The sequence below is a fragment of the Zonotrichia leucophrys genome, chromosome 7 (genome assembly GCF_028769735.1).
Source record: "Zonotrichia leucophrys gambelii isolate GWCS_2022_RI chromosome 7, RI_Zleu_2.0, whole genome shotgun sequence".
Taxonomy (NCBI): Eukaryota; Metazoa; Chordata; class Aves; order Passeriformes; family Passerellidae; genus Zonotrichia; species Zonotrichia leucophrys.
In genome coordinates, this window is record NC_088177.1 from 28,060,506 (window position 1) to 28,079,098 (window position 18,593).

Here is an 18,593-nt window from a genome sequence, read left to right on the forward strand (position 1 = left end):
TTGAACCTTCTATCGATAAAAACTTAGCTTTTGTGGGGGGCTTTTATGAATAATATATGTCACAATATTACATTTTCAAAACTGTGGTATTCTTTACATTAGGAATTTGGGGGGTTTTGGTCCTAAGTAGATATTAGGACTTGCTAGTATGTGAAACATGTAGGAGAAAACAGCATTAGCTATATATATGTGTGTGTGTAGATATATATATACATTTATTAGAGATCCACAATTTTATTTTGAAACCAAGCAATTTGCTGTTTTTCTCGGGCATTTTAATCTTTTACTGCGGAAAGAGAGCTGACAATTGTTTTTTCAAGTATGTCTTGTTATTGGCCATTTTTGTTCATTATTATTCAGCTGGTGACAACATTTATTATTTGTATATTAATGACTGGAATTCTTAAGAGATGGACGAGCAGTCAAACAAAGCTAGGTGGAATTAACTTTATGCATGCTTTGTAGTTGATACTGGACTCACAGTACTCTGTTCATTCCCTAAATACTCTATGATTAAGTATCATTTATAGACCTAATCCAGCCTCACACAGTCTTTTGTTAAGCAGTTTTGAAATTTCCTCTGGAAATACTGAACCCCAAGTATTTTCAAATATATTTTCATGGGGCGGAAAGTCTATATTGCAGTAAATATCTATCATCACAGCTACCAATTCCTTGAGCTTAATTATGACACTACTAAATGTGAAAATCTATTCAGTGCTAGGAACACTTTTCACATTACATTCACGCTAAAGATTGGCTGTTAAGAGCTCATTACTGGTAGTTTTCTAAAGAGTGGTTTATTAAACACTGTTACCTAATAAGCATCTTTGGTGGTGCAAATTGCTGAAAACAGTAATGAGTCTGATTAGACTTCATTTCAATTACGACAGCTTGTCTACTAGAAAAAAAAAAAAAAGAAAGAAAAAAAGGGAAAAAAAGAAAAAAAAAGAAATCTCTCCTTGATGCTTTGGAATCTGGCTACAAGGCATTAGATGGTTTAAAAGGAAAATGCCACCTCTGTGTTTCCTTTCCACAGTTCAGTAATGAATAGAGAGCTGTCCAAGTAACCATCCAATTTAACACATTGGAAAACTAGATGGGCAGCGTTGGAAGCACAATCCTGTTTGCTTAAAAAATTCTACAAAGGCTTTTCAGTTAGTATATCTAAATAGGGTCATATTTAGGTTTCCTCTGCTTCCCTTGTGTAATAATATAAAACTGTAAGAAGAGAGAAAATTAAAATTATTCACTCCTACCTGCTTTGCAGAGGCTATACATTTCTCTGATTAGTATAATGCACCTTTCAGTTGTTATCTGTACATCTTCTGCCGATCTGTAAATCTTTTACATGCAATCACAAAACCCTCACAGTGTTCACAAAACCTCATAATTCAATCTGGTCTTTGTTTTAACTTTTTTTTTTTTTTTTCTGGAGTAAAAGCAACTTTTAATAAATGCTTACTACTGATATCATACTTCAGTGAATATCTGTTTGTTTATAAACTTAATTCTTGATGCTAAGTGATGCTAAGTTTAATTATATTAGTGCTAAGCACTCTTTAAGTATTTCTTGGATGCTACTTACACATTATGGATAAAAAGAGAAGTGTTAATAAAAAATAATTTAAGCTTATAATTGCTGAATACTTGGTAAGATTCTAGTGTTCCTGTTGATAGTGTGTAGCATTTTTAATGCTAAATCTATGTGAGTGCACTTTTCTAATATTATGTAATACAAAATTAGATGGAGACTTTTGTAACTTAAACCTTGTAATAAAGTATTCTGCCTGGAGAAATGGCAGAAGGGGAATGCACAGGGAAGGATGCAGGGCTGCTGAAGGCAGTTTGTTGGACTGGTGTCTCAAAATGTCACTGAAATCAGACACAGTCCTGTCAGTTTACAGCAAATTTTAGGAAGGCTCACATTCAATAAAGTTTGAATGCCACCTAATTGGACATAGGAAATTAATCAGAAACCGAGCTTGTGCAATGAATATCAGAACTCTCTATCAAGATCTTAATGAAATATTTTCTGTGATGAATTTTTATTAAGCACACGCCCCAAACCCCAAACACTGGTGAATAAAATATAATTTATGTAATTAACACATTTTAATGTGGCACATTTATCTCCTTTGCAATAAATTGTAAACTTCAGTAGTTCTTCTGACTTCAAACCAGAGAAGTGACAGAAGAATTAAGCCCATGAACCTGGGGTCTAAATAACTTGCATGTCCCCAAAACCCCTTTTTGGCTCCTTTTTGTGATGTTACCTTTCTCCCTTGTTTTTGACATTCTTACAGTTAGCTGTTATGTATTGTATATATTTTGTGAGGAGACTTTCATCAGTGTGCATCATCAAACATCAAGTAAAATAGTGGGGAGGAGGGGGGAGCTGGTTTTTTTTAGCAGCATACAAACACAAGTGCTATTATTCTGCTATACAAATGTGTGCCTGTAGCGCGCTTTGAGATGCTAATCAGTGGAGCTTGACTTCTGTACCCTGAAGCAAATTTTAAAAGTATTTCATCATTAGGTGACTACATATGCAATAAGGCTATGGACAAAATTACAGAAAAATAACACAGATTATTGTTATTTAAGCTATCAATAGTACTCAGCTAGTTATTGATACAATCATTGCATGGTTTAGATTTTTGTGTATCTTGAAAGCTGTTTACAGAAATGGCTAAATTTGTGTGATAGCTGCAAAGGAGTGTGACGTTTTATCAGCTGGGCTCTATAATTTCTTTCTGTTTTTAAAACCAGCACTTTTTTTTTTCTACCCTCTTTTTCTGCTTGTGCACCCTCCCAGTGACACCCTGTATGTCTTTGGACATGGTTTAACTTTTCCTGTTGCAGGATGTATTTTACTTTTTTTTTTTTTGAGAAAGGAGAACCAACATCTAGTATGACGAGTTAGTCTCTTTTCCTTACCACTCTCTCCAGGAATATGGAAAAAATATCAGCATACACAGAGTTCAATTTCTCAGTTGAGACATTCTCTCTCTGGTGCTTTGCTGCCTGTGTGTCTAAAATATATAAATAGAGAGAGAGAGAAGGAAAGAGAGAGAGATTTCTATATTTGTCTGTAGAAAATTCCCTGTTCCTCCTTTCCCTGTCCCCCAGATAATTTGTCAAGCCAACTGAACAATCTATATAGTTCCTTTCAAATGCTCAGGAAATAATACAGTAAGTCCCAAACCAAGAGCATGCAAAAAATTGGCTATATTCCATTTTTCAGTAGCTAATTCGGATACATTTTATTGAGTGAGCAAGAAAGAATCTCTGGAATTTGTGAAATACAGTAATTGAAAGGTTTAAGTGGGGGAAAGATTTATCTCAGTTTTTCTAGGATGTCAGTTCTTTGGTTGTGCTTCTGCTTTTAATCTTGTTTCTCTGCTTTGGGGGGAGCAGGAAGGAAAGGCAGGGTCAGCTGCTCGCACAGCCGAGCCGGGGAAGGAGCTGTGCCCGAGCTCTTTTTTCCCTAAGAGCGTGATTAGTGCAGCTCTGATGACTTAGCTTAGGTGTTCCCTACCCTGGGAAGGAAATCTCATCTTCCATGTGGTAACATCATCCCTTCCTACAACAACGTGATCTCCCATGCTGTAACACAGACGTTGTTGTTTGTTTGCGTTTTTAATGGAGACCCCAAATCAGTGTACGGGTTGATAATACAATCCTTGTGCACAGGATCTTCTCCTTGGAAAGGCAGTGTGTGCCAGCAGTAGCTGCTCTGATGCGTAGAGAGAGAAATGTGTGTGATGTGTGTCTGGTACGATAGGAAAAAGGGAGAGAGTGGATGAGCTCTGCTAAGAGCTCCCTGCTCTTAATCCTGGGCCATGTCAGGAGCATTCTAAAGCAGTTTATCTTCATATGTCGTCTTGTATATAAGAAACAACACTAAACCCACCAAAACTCATTTCATATGTAGCTTTTTCCACAGCCTTCAGATCAAAGTTATTTTCTTCAGGCTGGACTAAATTATACACAGGTCCCAGGAGTGAAGGACACTGAATTAATGCACTATGTCAACCAGTCCTGGTTATAGAATATTTTTACTGAAGTGTGAGACGCAACATCTCTTTACTATTTCATTAAAAATTAATGTGCAGATTGCCAAAAAGCATAAATAACATAAACAATTTTTGTGAAAGCTTTGTATACTGTGGACACATGTTAAGGATTTTTTTTTCCTTGAGTATCAGATTACTTCTATATATACATTTAATCAGTATTTGTTCTCATTTAGCTAATTAGCAGAGGTACTCTAATCTGAGTAAAGCAACTGTTCATACCTATCCTACAAGGGTAGGTTTTGAAATAAGTGCTCTAAAAGGAAAGCAGTATTCCTAATTCCAAGCTACAAGATTCCATTGTGCTATTGGCCCATATAAATTTGCTTTTTCACTTATGTTAGTTGAATGTAATTGGTCAAGCCTGATTACAATTATTTGAAACTTATTGAAATTGAACTTTACTTTCATGTTTGTAAAACAAATACAGCTGACTAGATGAATCTCTGGAATTAAACTTTTGTTGCTATACATAAAGCTGTGAAATACATACCTACTTTTTTTAGATATGATGAGTGAAAAATATATTAAAATTATATTACCATGGAATTTATACAGAGTGCTGCTGCTGTTAATTGAAGGGAAATATATTTTAAATTACTCTTGCTGTCTAAATTGGTCTTATGTTTTAAAGCAAGGTGATAGCTAACATTTTGAAACAACATGATATAAAAATAATTCAGCATCAGTTAAATCTGTATTTATTGTACACCCACTTTTTTCAAATAAAGTATGTCCCTGTATAGCAGTTTTAACCCCATTTATCCTCATGCACAAGTGCTCACCTGTTATTTACTCACATAAGAGAAGGTCGATACTGCAGAACAAGGGGAGTGCTCTGTTGTGACATAAAACATACATATTCATTAGCTCTGCTGTCCCTTTGGACACAGTGGTATGTCCTGATGATCTTCATTTGGCAAAAGGAAGTGAGCTTAAGAAGGAAATTGTCTTAATGGATTTACGATACATGAGAAAAGGGTTTTAAAAAAGCTTTATTAGTGGCAAGGAACCAAAGCAATAATTCTAAGGGTGAATGAAAGAGCAAAAGGAAATTATTTGCTAAAACATGATTAGCAGCAGAAATGGAAAAATAACAGAATCCAATATTTGAAAATCAGAATTTTCAGATATTAGAGGAGTTTTTTTTCCTAGAAGCTTTTAGGTCAAGATCCGAATGTTCCATGACAGGCTCCCTAGTGCTGAAAATTTATTCCTTTTGCCTCTCACTTACTTGCTAAAAAACAAGTTCAGGGTTTTGTGTTTCACCTGCTTCAGCTGATTACGTGAGAAACACGATAAAGCATGAAGTTATTTTGTCTGCTCTGCTTTAAGGATTTGTGTTATGGTCTTTCAAGGTAAATGTGCCTCAAACTCCTCTTCTTAAAGAAAAACCAAATAAAAGGCTACTTCTGCTATTTTGTTGCCTAAAAAGAGAGCATGCATTTTTCTGCATTTCTAAAATCTTCAGCTGGGTTTATTTGAGCCTTGACATAAGCACTTCAGTGGGAGCACAATCACAGTCCAAGTCTAAAATATTTTTCATTTTCAAATATGCATAAATACTCGTGTCAAGTGACCAAACTCTGTATTCATTCATTATTATATTTTATCATGTGAATATTCTAATTCTCAGAATTACAATACTAGTTATCCTACATCAGTTAAATTGATTATCATGTTTATATGGGCATAAATTGCAGATTATGTGGTGTATTAAATCTTTTAAATATACATTATGGCTGTAAGTGTCTGTTTGGATGACTGCAAAAAGTAATTTTTTTCATGCAAGTTATGCTTACATTTGTTTACAGCTATTGTTTTTCTGAGTATTCTCTCAGAAATTATTATTGTCTTGTACATTTGGCACTGACAAAGCATGCTAGGTCCTTTAAAGGCATGGTAGTGTTCAGAGCTACTTGACAAAAACAGCTTAAAAATGTAAATCCTGGCCAGAGGAAGCATCATAATAAACTAAAAGGAAATTCAATTATGTTTTTGTTAGTGTGTTTTCTAGTTGGTTTAGAAAAGTGTTATGAGCAAATTAGTATGGTGAGGGCAAACTGACATACTAAAATATTTCAAAGATAAACTGCATTTAATCACAAATATGACCAATCCTCGACATAGTTGGGTTCCAAAGCACGTGCATAAATGGTTTTACGTTTGGTACACGGTGATCGTGCATCAGTGTGATTGCCCAGCAAGGATGTTTCCGTGTCAGGGGCTGCTGCTGCAGAGAAACCAGCCCCTCTGAGGTGGGCAGAGGACAGGGAGGTCCCGGGAGTGCCCCAGGAATAGCTCCAGTCCCCACCAGCCGCGGCTGCTGCGAGGCTGGCCTCCGGATCCAGCCTGCTTCTGCTGGCAAAATGTGCCAGCGTCATCTCTGCACATAGTTTCCCTTTGCTTGCTTGACTATTACTTCTCCTTATTTCTGTTTTTCAGGCCTTTGAAGCTAATGGATCTTCTAAAGGCTGTTTAGCCAGAAATGTCTTTGTGCCTATCAAAGGCTGCTTTATGTAAATGGCAGGGAGGGGGCTTGTGGGAAGAGAACTCATTTGCTGTAGATGTATTGCAATTTGCTGTTGTAAGGTGTGAAAGTGTGGTTTTAAAAGAATAATAATTTGACAGTATTAAAGTTAGATAATTGGGGTGTATCAGTTTGGAATTGGTTTTTAATTTTGTAATTTCTTTCTTAACCATTCCAGTTTCACATGAAATATGTTGCATTTTTCTTACCGCTTTCATCTTTAAGTGCTGTTGGCATATATGTGATCCTCAATATTACTCGTGATTTAAGTGTTTTGTTTTAAAGATTGAAATGCTTTCACTATCCTTGCTAGATGGAAATCACGTTGTAAATACCCTGCCAACAGCGTGCTCCCACTGATGTGTAGGGCTTGCATATGTAATAAGAGGAAGAACAGACCCCTACTAAGAAAATGCTGAGAGCATTTTCCAGGCCTGTTTTTGTGAGTTTGTGGCTGCCACTTACTGAAAAAAGCTTACAAAGTTGGGACTGTACAGCTGGGCATCTCAGTTGGAGGCTCATCCTCCCAGCGAGTCCTTTGACGTCAAAGGAGTTCCTCATGGACTAGAGCAGAGGTCTTCACTGAGTAATTAGAAAATAAATGTGGGAATCATTTTCTTTCTTTTTTTTTTTCCTGCAAAACATAATTAGCTCAATCCACTCTTCAAAATCCCTCCTGTTTCCAATTAAGAGAGATCAGTTGCGCTATCTTCAAACAGCTGAAATTACGCTTATTAATAAAAAATTGAGTGTAAAAGAATTGTTTTATCTTGAATTAATTTTTATTATTATGGGACATATGACAGTATACAGTCTTATAAAATATTATCAGATTTAGTATAAATCCAGGGAGCTGTGTGTCCTACATCTTGAACAGCGGTTACAGCATGACTCATTTATTCAGCTCTGCCTCATACTTGAGAAAGACTAAAATGTGACTTTAGGGCCTGATCCTCAAGGTACAAACACCTTCAGTCCACACTGGAGTAAGGGGTCTGAGGCCCACTGGTACGTTCCTAATGAAACAGATATTCAAGTCAGTGGGTCTTTTGGCAGAGCCAATCTCCTTGTGTCCACAAGAAGCAAACCTTAGCTAAAATCATTATGATCTGTTGTGGAAATACTCAGTGTCTTGAGTAACTGGGAACAGGGCTGAGGATAGTAGTTCAGTGGGCAGGGACAATTTTTGGGGTCCTAGGCCAACTGTATAAACAATCCAAAGTGATGAAGTTCACATGCACTTTCAAGTCTAGAGGGAAAATGGTTGGTGGTCCTTGGAGCTGTGGTTCTGGAGTTGTTTCCTACCTTGCAGCAGTGTGCTCCTAGCTGCCTGCCATGGGCACGTGACAGAAGCATGCATTTGCTTTCACCCCTGGTGCAGTGCAGCCCTTTTCAACAGTGCATTAGGCATTTGCTCAGATCATGTTTAACAACAGGCCTAAAGTTAAGAACCTGCTTGACTCCTGATGCTTGCAAAGGAAGCTTCAGATTTGTGCTAGGTAGGACCTATGCACTGCAGGGGTGAATGGGGCAGGAAAAGAGAGACCACAAGAAGAGAAGAATTATTTTCTTTTGCCTCAGGTATGTTGAAGGAACAGTTGAAGGCCTCGGATCCAAACTGAAACTTTGGTAGCTGGTTGGGAAGGTTGGTGTACTGCCTTGCTTCTAGTGCCTTGTGCACAGCAGCTCTGGGACATTTAGGTTTTTTTCACCAACATCTGTAGAAGTGCAGTGCAATCTCTTCCAGTATCTTCAGAAACCCACAGCTGCATTTGATTTAATTTTAGTTTGATTATTTTATTAGAGGTGTGAATAGATGAGAGGTTTACTAAAGTCCCAGTATCCTTTCTCTAAAGCACATTGTTGGTAGGCAAGTTGGTGAGTTGAGACACTGTGAGTCCTTTGTGGTGGTATTACCCAGTGTGGTCCTATTTCTGGACCATGTTTCCATGCCTATTTTCAACAGAAACCCTTGTATTTAAATTGAAAGCAAAGGCTAGTTATTTATCTTTTTTGACAGATATTATCCTGTATGGGGATGAGAAGTTTTGACCTGGTACTGAGGGCACCAGCACTGGGGGTTCTTTGTATGCACAAAGTCATCTCAGCTCCCAGCAGGATCAGGCCCTCTTGGACGGGATGTTGCTTGTTCCTTTTTATGTTTAGATTGCAATGTTAGTTTTTCATAACTCTGGAATTTTTTTTCCTTTTTGTTTGGTTTTTTTCTTTGTTTATTTTTACTTTGAATTAATGTAACTGAATATTTAAGTGGCTTTTGGCCATATGGAATTATTATATGTGCAACTGATGAAGTGTTGTGTATTAGATTTTCCATTTTCAGGCTAAGTGCACAATATTAGAAGGGGAAATATGGTTGAACACTTAGTTTGAAGTAATTCCATAATGAAATTGTAGACTATAATTACTTTAAATGTAATCTGAATAGATCCAACTGTAAGAATTATGGAACAGGAATGTATAGCAAGGCTGCCAGGACAAGGAAAAACAGATACTGCTAAAATAGCCTACACTGCCTATCTATATAAAGTATTAAATTTATCTTAAAAGCAATTCTCTGGTAAATACATACCTGTACTTAAAGAACAGAGCCCTTTCCTTTTGCCTTTTACAGCCCATACTAGCACACTTTACACAGTTCAAAAATGTCGATAGTTCAGAGGATTCCTAAGTTAGCAAAGTGGGGTTTTTTAGTGCGTTCAGCCTTGTGTTGCTTCTGGATTTTCAGAAAGTTATTAACCAAATACACTATCTGCACTGTGGTTTATATCAGAGTTTAAATTACACTAAATAAAAAAAAAATGCAACCTCTAAATGTGCCCTGATCTACCTGATTTTAGATGTTTATATCAGCATTTGGATTCCTAACAAAAAAAAAAAAAGCAGAAATATGTATCAGCTCAAACAAAAAGCAGTTAATAAAATACGATTTGAAATATGGAGACGAGGTGGCTACAAACATTAAGCAATTTGGGGTTGAGGGTGGGCAGAGGGAAGGGGAATGTTTGCATAATTAAAAATTACAACAGCTGCTGCTGCTTCATTTTTTCTCCCAAATCACACATTTGACTTTTGTCAAACAATTTGTGAACTATTATCAAATAGAGTCAAACCTAGCGAAAGTTTTCTGCTTTTTCAATTAATATCAAATTGAGGAAATGGCTCTTTGTGCCCCCCAGTCCAGACCATTCCAGCAGACTTCATGTAAATTCAGATTTCTTCACTGCTTACTAATGCAAAAAATATGCTTATGGTTAACTATTAACCTATGCTTCCAAATAACACTAATGATTGCGATGTGCTGGAATAAATGCTCATGTTTCATGGGATGAGAACAGTCCTGTTCTCTTAAGCTTATCTAATCAAAGCCTAATCCTGCCTTTACAGCCTTTGTTAAATGCACTGGTATTTAATATGCATCAATAAATAAACTTTCAATTATTGTTCAGTGAGCATATCCAAAGATAGCATGACAGTGTGAAACTACTGGTCTATCTAGCAATTATTCTAAATAAAGAATGCCAATGATGTGATTTTTTTTCCCTCGTCTTATAATAGATAATTTAGATTTTCTGACATTCTTTTGCAGCTTCATAATAAGGAAAATAAATTAATCTAGACAAATAAAATTCAAAGAATTGAATTTTTGCATGATCGAAATACATCATCCCCACTGTGACTATAAATTTAATTATTTTATTTTAAAAACGCATGATCCATTCTAAATAAAAAAGACCAACTGATGAAATTTTTAAAGTGTTTGTGAAAGGTATTTTGAAAAGCTTACAGAGTAGGTAGTGTGTGATGTTGTTGAGCTCTGACCCAGTGCATTCTTTTATCTCTTTATATTGAATAGGCTTTCTTATAGAAGCAGTTAAAAACAATGTGCTAAAAGCATATTCATTAACTACAGTACAAATACAGCCCTGTCACGTTCTTTGCTCCATCCATGTCTATTTTGCCTTCTTTTTCCAAAGTTTCACTGCTGCTTTAGTGCTTTCTTTGCAAAGTCTTTCCCATGGCATCTGTTCATTAGTATCTAGTGAAACATCAACCTACTTAAGTTTTTCTGCATCTCTGTAACAGAAGCTTTCAGTGTTTTGGTAACCTTATAAGCAAAACATTGCAGAACACAGATAGGTTTTGCTTGTTTGTTGGTTTTGTTTGACTTTTTTTTTTTTTTTAATAGGGCAGTGAACTTGCATGCTGTCGTGCAGTTCTACGTTACAGGAACATTAATAATTTTGGGTTTTAAAATAACTTGTGGTATTTCTCATGACATTAGAATAATTTCAGATACTGATTACTGGCAATTATTGGCTCTTGGTGATTTATTCTTCAGATTTCCAGCAGATTTTAACAAAGTGTGATTTCTGGAAACTTCTGATAGTTTCTCATTAAAATTGCATTTTTTAAGTGCAGTTCTTTAAATACATTATTTCTATCATTTCTCCCAATTTCGTTATATACTTACTCCCTCTCAAAGGTAACAGTTGAAACATCAGAAGCAATTAGCAAAAAATATTATATTAATGCCAAATGATAGAAATAAATCTGACAAAACCTCAGTTTCAAAGCTGCATTTGTCAAAAGCACTTCTCTGAATTAACTTTTCTAGGATAACTGTATAACTGTTAACAGACATTTTTATCAAGTTGTCAAAGTGTTTGAAAAATGAGAGAGAAAGAGAATGCTCAGGAATAAAAAAATCCACAAGTAATCAATGGCATGCTCAGGGGGAGGGAGATTTATTAGTTGGACTAGTTGTACTAATAAAATATAAGGCTCAATTAAAGGTACTTTGCCATTTTCAGCCTAAATTTAAATGATTTGGTGATTTGCAAATACATGAATCCAAAAAAGAAAAAAGAGAATCCAAATGCAAATGAGTGCAACCACAATAAAATATAATTGCAAATGAATCTGTTGCTTTATTCATTTATTGTGTAATTACTGCAATCCTTCCCACCTTGTTTTCAGTATTTCTTAATCATTAAGTCGGAAGCATGACAGCAGTGCCAGCCCTGGCATGATTCTCTTTGACTAAAACCTTGTAAATTAACACAATTAGCACAGCATCATCCTGCTAATTAACTTCCAGTGTCTAGTGCAGTGGTTTTGCAAACAAGGAAGAGGGAGTCAGAAGGGAATAAACATGCCATTCTGTTACCAAACTGTGTGCTGTGTTAGGTTTAGCTCAGCGAGGCTAAGCTGGCCATGTCAGATGCCAGAGTCAGGCAATGAAGAGCTAAAGGGGTTGGGAAGAGAAACAGGAGGGGGTAGAAGCTGTCAAAATAGACTGCAGTAATTCAGAGGGGAGCTAGTGCCACAGATGCTTCATTTCGGCTGGGCCTCCTCCTTATCAGGGAATCTGTGCCAGAGGGCACAAGACTGTTTGCAAAAATCACTTTTGGTAATACGAGAGAGATTAAGGAGGTCTATTTGATACAGCTGTACAAAACCCAGCAATGTGTCTACCATGCATAGGTACAAGTTGGAGGGGGTTATCTTAATGCTTGTAAATTGCTCTTACCACTGCTCTATTGCAGTGGGTTACAAAGAGGAGGGATAATTCACATCACGTTATTAAAAGATTAATTGCTTCAAAATTACATTTTCTCTTTTTTTTTTGTAATTATACGTTTGATTTTGGCTTTGTATTGTTTGTTTCAGGGTTTTTTTATAGCTAGCTGTGGAAGCTACAGAACTTTTAGGGACTTAGCTTCATTTCTTTTTCTTTTTCTTCATCCTTTTTTTTTCCCCCCAATTTTTTTTCTTTAACCCTCTTTCTTTGTACCCTGGAGGCTGTGAAGCAGAGGGGGGGAAGAGAAAGCAAGCAAGGAAACCGACAGACAAGTCATGCTTGTTTTTTTTTTTCCAGACCCTCAACAACAGAACTGAGAGGCAGAAAGGAGCCAGTTGTAATTCATACCGAGTTGTAGGCTTTGTGTGATGAAAGCGACAGAGCGCTGCCTGGGAGATTGCTTTGCTGCACTCCACGAAGCAGATTTGAAACTGTCGTGGACCACTTTAGATGAGAGTTGGATTATGGAATGACCTGCTATGTCTGTGTCATATTGTTCTGCGCAGGGTGCATTATACTCTGCTAACTAGGTGTTCAGTACCAAATAAGAGAGGTATCCTAGATGTGATCTGTCAGCTGTGTCTCATATTTTTATATTGGTTAAAATATAAAACTGAAATGGGGATGAAAGAGGACAGAGCAGTTGGATGCCTTGTATATTTACAGTAAATCTCCACTCTGAGTGTTTAAAATATACTTAGTTTTGTTTAATTACTTTGAGAGCAACAGCATTACCTATATTTTTTAAACAAAAAGTTGCCCCCCTACTGAATTGGCAAAAAATTTGTGTATGTGTGGATGTGCCTGTAACAAACCAACCATACCACTTCTTAAGGGCATTACCTTTTCTTTCCTTACGGACTTGTGCTGTTAGGTACAGTGTTTCAGAGCGCTGAAGAAGTTCACAGACTGTATGTTTGCGAACTCATTTAAAAACATAAGGAAAAAGCTGAGGTCAGTGTTAACTGTTGTTTTGTACTGCCCTAGGCTTGAAGATGCAGTGGACGCCGGAGCATGCCCAGTGGCCAGAACAGCACTTCGATATCACTTCAACCACCCGGTCCCCAGCCCACAAGGTGGAAGCCTACCGGGGGCACCTGCAGCGCACGTACCAGTACGCCTGGGCCAACGACGACATCTCGGCTCTGACCGCCTCCAACCTTCTGAAAAAGTATGCAGAAAAGTATTCCGGGATTTTGGAAGGCCCGGCCGAGCGACCCATTCTCAGCAATTACTCTGAAGCTCCCTCAGGGCTGGTGAATGGTCGGAAGAATGAGAGTGAGCCTTGGCAGCCATCCTTGAACTCGGAGAGCGTGTATCCCATGAACTGTGTCCCAGATGTCATCACCGCCAGCAAAGCTGGGGTAAGTGCAGCCCTCCCTCCCGCAGATGTCTCAGCCAGCATCGGGAGCTCTCCTGGGGTGGCCAGTAACCTGGCTGAACCCAGTTACTCCAGCAGCACCTGTGGAAGTCACACAGTTCCCAGTCTTCATTCAGGGCTCCCATCTCAGGAATATGCCACAGGATACAATGGCTCATATTTGCATACCAGTTACAGCGGCCAGCCAGCACCTGCACTTCCATCCCCTCATCCATCCCCCTTGCACAGCTCGGGACTTTTACAACCCCCACCACCGCCACCACCACCAGCCCTCGTCCCTGGCTACAACGGGACCTCCAATCTCTCCAGTTACAGCTACCCTTCCGCCAGTTATCCTCCTCAAACTGCTGTTGGCCCTGGGTACAGCCCTGGGGGTGCCCCGCCACCCTCGGCTTACCTGCCTTCAGGAATCCCTGCTCCAACCCCTCTGCCCCCAACCACTGTCCCCAGCTACTCCTACCAGGGCCACGGTCTGACGCCAATCGCGCCGTCTGCCCTGACAAACAGTTCAGCCAGCTCTCTCAAAAGGAAAGCTTTCTACATGGCAGGGCAAGGAGAAATGGACTCCAGTTATGGAAATTACAGCTATGGCCAACAGAGATCTACACAGAGTCCAATGTATCGAATGCCAGACAACAGCATTTCAAATGCAAACAGAGGGAATGGTTTTGACAGAAGTGCTGAAACATCATCCTTAGCATTTAAGCCAACGAAGCAGCTAATGTCCTCTGAACAGCAAAGGAAATTCAGTAGCCAGTCCAGTAGGGCTCTAACACCCCCATCCTATAGTACTGCTAAAAACTCACTGGGTTCGAGATCAAGTGACTCGTTTGGGAAGTATAGCTCCCCAGTAATGAATGAGCACGGTGACGAGCACAGGCAGCTCCTCCCTCACCCAATGCAAGGCCCGGGACTTCGTGCAGCTACCTCATCCAACCACTCTGTGGACGAGCAACTGAAGAATACTGACACACACCTCATTGACCTTGTTACCAATGAGATTATCAACCAAGGACCTCCCGTGGACTGGAGCGACATTGCTGGCCTAGATCTAGTAAAGGCCGTCATTAAGGAGGAGGTTTTATGGCCAGTATTGAGGTCAGATGCATTCAATGGACTGACTGCTCTACCTCGGAGCATCCTTTTATTTGGACCTCGGGGAACAGGCAAAACATTAATGGGCAGATGTATAGCTAGTCAGCTGGGGGCCACGTTTTTCAAAATCACTGGCTCTGGCCTTGTCACAAAGTGGTTAGGGGAAGGAGAAAAAATTGTCCATGCCTCCTTCCTCGTGGCAAGGTGTCGCCAACCCTCGGTGATTTTTGTTAGTGACATTGACATGCTCCTTTCCTCTCAAGTGAGTGAAGAACATAGTCCAGTAAGTCGGATGAGAACCGAGTTCCTTATGCAGCTGGACACTGTACTGACTTCTGCTGAGGACCAAATAGTAGTAATTTGCGCCACGAGTAAACCAGAAGAAATTGATGAATCTCTTCGAAGGTACTTCATGAAACGACTTTTAATCCCACTTCCTGACAGCACAGCGAGACACCAGATAATAGTACAACTGCTCTCACAGCACAATTACTGTCTCAATGACAAGGAGGTTGCACTGCTTGTCCAGCGCACAGAAGGCTTTTCTGGACTAGATGTGGCTCACTTGTGTCAGGAAGCCGTGGTGGGCCCACTCCATGCCATGCCAGCCACAGACCTTTCAGCCATTATGCCCAGCCAGTTGAGGCCAGTTACATATCAAGACTTTGAAAATGCTTTCTGCAAGATACAGCCTAGCATATCTCAAAAAGAGCTTGATACATACGTTGAATGGAACAAAATGTTTGGTTGCAGTCAGTGATGCTACTTTAAAAAAAAAGTAATGAATGTTGGCACACACAGAATCTGCTACATAGGGGTAGAGAACCCTTTTCAGTAGTGTTAAAATTGCAAAGGGTACTGGGAAGACTACGATTTACCTTGCCTCTAAAGAGCCAGGGTATACTTGAAGGAAAAGTGCATCAAACAAGAGCTGCTGATCTGAAAAAGCCACACATGACAGAAAGCGCATGTTGATGCTCAGTTCTGTTCAAGCTAGACAATACTCACCAAGGAGCAAGGTGCAAGTGGGTTGATTTCAGAAGGACATGAACCCTGTGTGTTGATTCCATTCTGCTGTTCTTGAGATTTAGTTGCTGTCAAGTGCCTGAAGTGGTGCTTTATTTTTTGTTTGCCTCACAATTACATTGGTGGCATGTGCTAATATAAAGAGCTTTAACTTCAAACATTATTGGACTAAAGAGATGAACGGTTGTGTTGCGACAGAGAGCCAGATTTTTGCTATTCTAAGAGCAACAGTATTCCTCAATCCTGTCTGTTCTGTGGTGTTAAACTAAGAACAGGTAAAACAGGGTAATGATAATCTGGACCTTAATTTCTGCAGTTCATTTCTTTTAATGTTCTGTCTGCAAAAACTCAGGAAAGTGATTGTGATTTGTACAGTACCTCAAAGGAATGTGTTGAAAGCACTATGTACTGCTGAGAGTTATAGGCTAGGCTTCAATGTTACTTTATATTAAATATGTATGTTTACCTCAACAATTGGAATATGGCAAGGAAAATTACTTTGAATGTATCCAGGAAAAAACTAAAGCGTGATATGACTGAAGCTTTACAGTTTTTAAAAATAGAAACAGAAGCGTTTCCCAGTGTTCAGGAATGGTTCTTTTGCCAATTTCTTACATCAAACCAGAGCAGAATTTTTCTTGTTGGTAAACTGTAAGAGTTTTCAGCATATTGCTCCTTGATAATAAGGTGATACAGTCTTTAGAAGGTGCATAGATGAATGAAAGAGCCACTTAATTGGTTTATGTTAGCATCTGAAACAGTCAAACGTAAGATTTGGTAGGATTCCGAGAGGCAAATTACCTTAAGCTGTGACGGCTGGCCTTTGTTGCCTGGCTCCAGTCATAGTTTTGAGGCTATTTTGGTGAAGCTGTAGGGAGTGGAATCAGTGTAGGTTGCTGGCAGAGCTATGGGTTGCAGAGCTGTTTATAGCAGTGCAGTGGACTGTGACCAAACAAACAGTACAAATAACAAAGCAAAACTGAACCCTCAAAGTACATTTACTTCCCTTCCCAACTGTAAAGTTGAGTTTTTGTTGTGTACGTATGGCTTCATTGTCCTTAATGCAATCTTCATTTAGCATCCATTAGAAATCTTTCAGGCTGGAGTGTGCCCACCATTATTTCTACCTCAGTTTTGTTACGTTTCTCTTGGAAAGCAAAGTAAGGAATAGGGCAAAAACCACCATCAACGCAAGTCAGATTACATTAGGAATGCAAACCTGCTAAACAAGTTTCAGAGAGCTGCTGTTTTTTCCCCTGAAGTCAAGTTTTTCTCTGTGTTAGTGCTCTTTCCCCCCTTCCTTTTTCCTCCCCCAAATATACATATTCTGGTGTCTTCCTTCTGGAAAGACTAGCTGGCATGTGTGGCATTTTGCTCAGTTCTCCCCCACCCAGCCCCCCTTTCTTTTTATCCTTTAATGCTTTCCGTGCAACTCTTTTGGTGACAGCTGACTGATGTTGGGTAATATCTCTGAGCAAGAGCAGTGCGTGTTGCAGCTGCCCAAAGCCTCTGCCATCACATGAACAAAACAGCCTTGCTTTTTTGAATGTATTTTTTGTTTGTTTACTTTTAGAAAACAGTAACAAAACTGTTGCAAAGCACTGGCATTTAATGTTTCTCTTAAGTAATGTACGTCAAGACCATTAAATAAATGCACTGAAAAGCCCCAAGAAGAGAGATACCAATCTGTTACTAGGTCATGTTTGTCTTCTCAAAAATTGTACAGACCTTGTCCATTCTGTTAAATCAATGGAGACGTTTAGCGTTCAGAAAGCTAACGAGGGATTTTGTGATATTGCTGGAAATTTATGACTCTTGATTATTACTTTCTTTATTTTTCTTTTAAGATATATATATATATATTTAGATAGAACATGCTAAAAACAGAGCAAATAAACCAAAATCTAATTTAAGATGGATTCCTGGCAAACATTTTGTCTATCTAAAACGTTATGTTTTAAGCATAAAAGTACCGTTTTAAAAACAGTGCCTTTCATTAAGGATATAGAAAGTAAGACTTAAGTACATCACCTGCTTTTCTTCTTTTTTGTTTTTCTTTTCAACAGCAATTACAGTCTATGATCCTTGTTATGACCCAGTCTTTCTGCTTCCCCAAACCTCCACAGACTGCTTCTTCACCCTGGTCATTCCACCGTCCTCATATTTGGGAGATGCTGATGTCCCCATTAGCTGTAGGTTCACACTGATCACACTGGCGAGTACACTGTTGCAGATTGCTGACCCAATTTCTGTCCTAGACATTGCCTTTCATATCTGCTATTGAGCTGTGCTCATTTAAAAGGCTCAGATAAGTTTTGATAAACTCTTTCTCCCGACCATACTCCTAACGGATTTTTTTGCAGCTTGTAAAATGAAAACTACGCACAGTGGTTTTTTCCTGCTCTTTTTATCCTGTAGCAAAACCAAAAGCAAACAAAATTATAGACAGTCCCTTTGGCTTCCAGCTTTAAGTCATTCTCTTTGAAAAGTCACTCTGGGAAACGGATTTTTCAAATGTTAACCAAAGTGAGAAGCAGGCAGAAGCTGAAATGGTGTGAAAGATGCAGGTTCCACACACACATGCTCACGTTGTCCAGGTCTCAATTCAGCTTTGGGGCAGCAGAAGTGCAAAACTTCACTCTATCACAGCTGCTGTGGAGGAAGGAAAACAGAGCCAGATTGTTACCCAAATCTTTCCTTATCAGCAGCTGTCCTGGTATAGTTTTGGGAGGGTGCCTATTGAATTTGGTGAGAGCTTGGCCAGGAACTGCTAACAGGAGGTACCTCAACCCTTCTTCAGGCTTGGTTTCTGGCCAGTCCTTTGATGGAATTCAGGCCTGAGCTGGCTAAATTCCCTGCTGTGTCCTGTCCTTCTTATTG

General features: G+C 38.9%; 1 protein-coding gene across 4 annotated transcripts in view; it reads left to right on the plus strand.

Moving 5' to 3' along the window:
• FIGN (fidgetin, microtubule severing factor) overlaps positions 1 to 18,593 on the plus strand; it is a 105,183-nt gene that overhangs the window by 82,363 nt on the left and 4,227 nt on the right. For all 4 annotated transcript variants that reach the window (XM_064718086.1, XM_064718085.1, XM_064718084.1 and 1 more), the window contains one exon: positions 13,199 to 18,593. This exon is cut by the window's right edge and continues 4,227 nt beyond it. In XM_064718086.1, the coding sequence (XP_064574156.1) occupies positions 13,207 to 15,447 (2,241 nt within the window). In that variant the 5' untranslated portion in view covers positions 13,199 to 13,206 and the 3' untranslated portion in view covers positions 15,448 to 18,593. The remainder of the gene's footprint in view (positions 1 to 13,198) is intronic.